A 5,167-nucleotide genomic window follows, 5' to 3' on the forward strand; every position below is an offset into this window, starting at 1 on the left:
ATTTGCATACACATAATTTTAAAGGTAAAAGACCACAAATATCGGTGATTAATTCCTTCTCCAATCATGAGTTTGGACCAAGTTTATCTCTTTATCTTGTTGGTGTTTATATCAATCTCTTGATTCTCCAAACCATATTTAAAATTTGAAATCTAAAACAGCAATATCCCATTATAATTGTGTACAATCCACACAAAACTCTTTATTTTATTAAATAGATGTTTAATCAATAACCCATACATATTTTCTGAATAATTATTTTATAATTGTACCTAACTTAACGCTTTAAGGATGGTAAATTGGTAATGAGTGTAGTAGTCCAACACATGAGAAGTTATGTAATCTTAGAATTAATCCNGTGGCTGGGAGTATAATTGGAGGAATGAAAGAGACGCAAGAGATGGTTGATTTTGCAGCAAAACACAACATAACAGCTGATATTGAAGTTATTTCAATGGATTATGTGAACACTGCTATGGAGAGACTTGGTAAGGCTGATGTCAGATACCGATTTGTCATTGATATTGGGAACACCTTGGCAGCTACCAAGCCTTGATGACTATTGGCGTATTTCTAAGTTTTTCACATTGCTTCGAATTTTTTTGAGTGCTAAAATGCACACCTAGTTTCCGCAAAGATTTATGTTATAGAATATCACTACATGGCATCATGTATTACAATATATTCTAAGTCCTCAATAAAGTATAAAACAATAACAGATGTTTTTTATTCTTTGTTCAGTCACTTTAACACAGTGTGATAGAATTACGTTGCGTGCTATTCTAACTTGAATTAAGTTGACCCAGCAAGTGATAGATGTGGTTTCTTAGGAATTTCATCAAACATATGGTAATGATTCACCAAATTGACTATGTCCGTCTAGTTTTCGATTTTACTGGGGCTTGAAAATAGTAAAGATGCAAAGGTATCTACCACTACCTACTTCACCTTTCAACCTTAGTCTTGCGACAGCACGTTTATATTTAATTTGTATGTTACAGGCTCCCACACTTTTATTTTGTTGTTACTTTGTTAGAATACCCTCTCAGGTATACGGTAATGAGTCAATGACACTAGTTACAAAGTTACATAAAAACTCTAAATTGGAAAAATTACAATATATATAAAGTAAACAAATCACAAAACCTTCGTCAAACTTAGATAAACAAAAGATAAATGCTGAAAACAATCTCTTTTTCATTCTTATTTTATTTGGGTGCCAACAACACAACTCGTATTTTATTTTATCTAAATATCAAACCTTATAAAATGATACATGTTAGCCCTTCTCAGATAAATTTTTGGGTTATTATCTCTCTCCTTCCCTAAGGTTTGCATTTTTTCTCCATGACACCACTCAAGTTTAAAATAGCTTCCTCATCTTTCCTCAGATTTCAATCATTCTCGCAAACCTTCCTTATCTACTGTTTGCTAACAAAATCTGCTAAAGGAAAAATACTCTATACCCCCTGAGTATATATATTTCAAAAAACCCCTTAGAGTATAATTGTATTTATTAATTTTTTTTATTTTAGTGGAATTAGGGGTAAATAAGGTATTTAATTGGTTTTGGAGTTGAGAGCAACTTGTTTTTTTGTTAACACGGGGTTGAGAATAATTGCAAATATCTGAGGGCCTTTTTTAATATAGATATCTGTAGAGGGGTTTAGAGTAATTTTTTTAAAGAAAAATATAGTAAACCTAACAGATTCTGTTAGCAAATGGTAGAGAAGGAAGGTTTGAGAGAATTATTGAAATCTAAGGGGAGGTGAGGAAGCTATTTTAAAATTGAGGGGTGTCAACAAAAACGGTGACTACATTTCACTACCTTCTCTCTTATAATTATTCATATTCAGCTCTACGCTACCACATTTTTTACTTCCAAAAAATGGCCAAAGTCACCAGAAGAACAACACCCTATAAAGGCTTTTGGGTGGGCAGCTATTGACCCTTCTGGTCATCTCTCCTCCTTCAAATTCTCCAGGAGGTAATCAATAATTAAACAATACTATATTAATTAAACAATACTATATGGGTGCGTCTGGTTTGGGGTCATATATGATTACTCCGGTAATCTTTGTTTAATTTTCAAGATTTCTTTGTTTACTTTGCAAGTAATAAAATATTACAGTAATCTTTTATTGTAAATAGTATTTATTGTTGGTAATATATGGCGTAATTAGATTACCTTACTAGGGGGTGTTATATTACCTCATTCGGTCACCAAGTATGTCACCCCACCGTAATATATTACCTCACCAACACTACTATAAATATTTCTCACTCACAAATTACCTCACCATCCATCCTAATGCTCGTGACTACATTTTACTGCCTTCTCTCTTATAATTCTTCATTTTAAGCACTACGCTACCACATTTTTTCCTCCCAAAAAATTGCCAATTCACCGGAAGAACAACACCCTGTAAAGGCTTTTGGGTGGGCAGCCACTGACCCCTTCTGGTCATCTCTCCCCCTTCAAATTCTCCAGGAGGTAATCAATAATTAAACAACACTATATGTATTTTTGTTTTTAATATTGCATTGAGTTTCAGTAACTTTTTAGCGTTAGTCAGATCACAAAGCTCTAAAAGGAAAAACATCATAACAATAAATAAATTTGCAGGGAAACAGGTGATGAGGACGTGAGATTTAAGGTGTTATATTGCGGGATATGCCACTCTGATCTTCACAGTATCAAAAATGAATGGGGCAACTCTATCTACCGTATGGTTCCGGGGTATGTATCCTCCTTTCTTATTTTTCCTAACATTTAATATGCTCTTCTTCTATTTTTGCACAAAACGAGCAATTGGAGAAATACTATTATGGCTTAGGACAAGAAAAGAGCCACTTTATTTCTAGTCGAAAGATGCTTGTTACATATGTGGCCATCAAAAGATTAACTTCATTGGTTGTCTCTTATCTTGATCTTTTTTGATGTATTCCCTAGTTCAATCCATTCCATACACGTTAAATTGGATTCCTAATTCAACTTAACCTTAACCATCAAAAACATGATTTGCAGGCATGAAATCGTAGGAGAAGTGACAGAAGTGGGTGGCAAAGTAACGAAGGTTAAAGTTGGAGATAAAGTTGGTGTTGGATGCTTGGTTGGTGCATGCCACTCCTGTGATAACTGTGTAAATGATCTTGAAAATTACTGTCCCAAATGGACACTCACTTACAACTCCATTAACACTGATGGAACAATCACATATGGAGGCTATTCCGATCATATGGTCGCCAATCAACGCTACATTGTTCGGTTCCCTGATAACATGCCACTTGATGCCGGTGCTCCTCTTCTCTGTGCCGGGATTACAGTTTATAGCCCCTTGAAATATTATGGATTAGCCAAAGCAGGAAAGCACATTGGCGTGGTCGGCCTTGGTGGGCTTGGTCATGTGGCTGTTAAATTTGCCAAGGCTTTTGGAGCTAAAGTGACAGTAATTAGTACCTCCCCAAGTAAGATGAAAGAAGCTTTGGAACATCTTGGTGCTGATTCATTTTTGGCTAGCCGTGTGCCTGAACAAATGCAGGTAATTAGGGTACTTTAAAGATGCCAAATGATTTGTTCTCATGGGTACATTCCCGTACTTGAAACAAATTAAATTTTAGATTTTTAGTAATTTTTTTTTTTAAAAAAAAAATTTGCAGGCTGCCGTGGGTACATTGGATGGTATTATCGATACGGTGTCTGCAGTCCATCCACTTTTGCCATTGCTCAGTCTATTGAAGTCCAATGGAAAGCTTATTATGGTTGGTGCCCCAGAAAAACCACTAGAGTTGCCAATCTTTCCTTTACTTATGGGTAAGTTTAAGATTAAGAGAATAGCACAATCTTTTAGGTAATATTATCTGAAACTGAACTGCAGAGTTGATTAATAACTAATGTGACGACAGGAAGGAAGACCGTGGCTGGGAGTATAATTGGAGGAATGAAAGAGACGCAAGAGATGGTTGATTTTGCAGCAAAACACAACATAACAGCTGATATTGAAGTTATTTCAATGGATTATGTGAACACTGCTATGGAGAGACTTGCTAAGGCTGATGTTAGATACCGATTTGTCATTGATATTGGGAACACCTTGGCAGCTACCAAGCCTTGATGACTAGATTGGCGTATTTCTAAGTTTTTTCACATTGCTTTGAATTTTTTTGAGTGCTAAAATGCACCAGGTTTCTGCAAAGATTTATGTTATAGAATATCACTGCATGGCATCATGTATTACAATATATTCTAAGTTGTCAATAAAAGTATAAAACAATAACAGATGTTTTTTATTCTTTGTTCAGTCACTTTAACACAATGTTATGGTATCCACTCATTTGTATCACACACATTTTCACGAACAAAAAATTATATTTAAGTTCTATATCAAACATGTCAATAGATTTTCCTCCATATAATTTACAAACTCTAATTAAGTGAAGAATACACTAATGTTCTAACGTAATTAACTGTTCTGAGGGTTTGTATTATCCACCACCCCTAAGAGATCAGCACACCCAAGGTTTGGAAAATGATTGAGAGCATTATTACACTTACAACTCTTTTATACAACTTTGATTTGTCAGTTTGTAATTAATCATTTTGCAGTTGGTATTGTCTGCCTAAATTCAAATTGATTAATCGTGAGTTTTCACCTCAATATTGTATATAAATGTTGTATGAAAAATTTTTATGTTTTTTTTTATTGAAGGATTAAATAACCCCTTGACATTAAAACAACGTTTAAAAAAGTCAATTGAAGTCAGATAAAACAATGGTAATTTAGTCATTTACCAAAGCAAATGTCAAATGCCCTAAATCAATGGGCACTTTGGTCTGCTTGCAAAATTAAAAAATCAAAAGGTTCTCCTCTCTTCCATCTCTCTTTTCAATTCAACCCTGACAGTCTCAGTAATACTACACTCACAAACTCTTCTCGCTAACTTTCTCTCACAAACACGAGGTGTCGACTCGTAATTGATCAGGTCGCAATAGGTCCTGTCCAACGAAATGCAAGCTAACCAATTACAAGCTATCATGTCAACTTTAGTGAAAAAAGTTTATGAGAAGTGTTTGTCAACCTATCGTTATTTTTTTGCAAAATGGTAAAATCTGCAGTTGTTGAATCCATCAACCTCACTGTCGTCAACTGCTTCTGTTTTTTTTTTT

General features: G+C 34.6%; 1 protein-coding gene across 1 annotated transcript; it reads left to right on the forward strand.

The window, feature by feature from the left end:
• The first annotated feature begins 400 nt into the window (after positions 1-400).
• LOC116129781 (8-hydroxygeraniol dehydrogenase-like) lies at positions 401-4,278 on the forward strand. The gene is made up of 6 exons (XM_031415515.1): positions 401-538; positions 1,857-1,987; positions 2,627-2,740; positions 3,029-3,542; positions 3,661-3,814; positions 3,907-4,278. The coding sequence occupies exons 1-6, from the start codon at positions 401-403 to the stop codon at positions 4,113-4,115; spliced, it is 1,260 nt and encodes a 419-aa protein (XP_031271375.1). The 3' UTR covers positions 4,116-4,278.
• Positions 4,279-5,167: the final 889 nt, after the last annotated feature.

This window comes from Pistacia vera, unplaced genomic scaffold, assembly GCF_008641045.1.
Source record: "Pistacia vera cultivar Batoury unplaced genomic scaffold, PisVer_v2 Contig214, whole genome shotgun sequence".
Taxonomy (NCBI): Eukaryota; Viridiplantae; Streptophyta; class Magnoliopsida; order Sapindales; family Anacardiaceae; genus Pistacia; species Pistacia vera.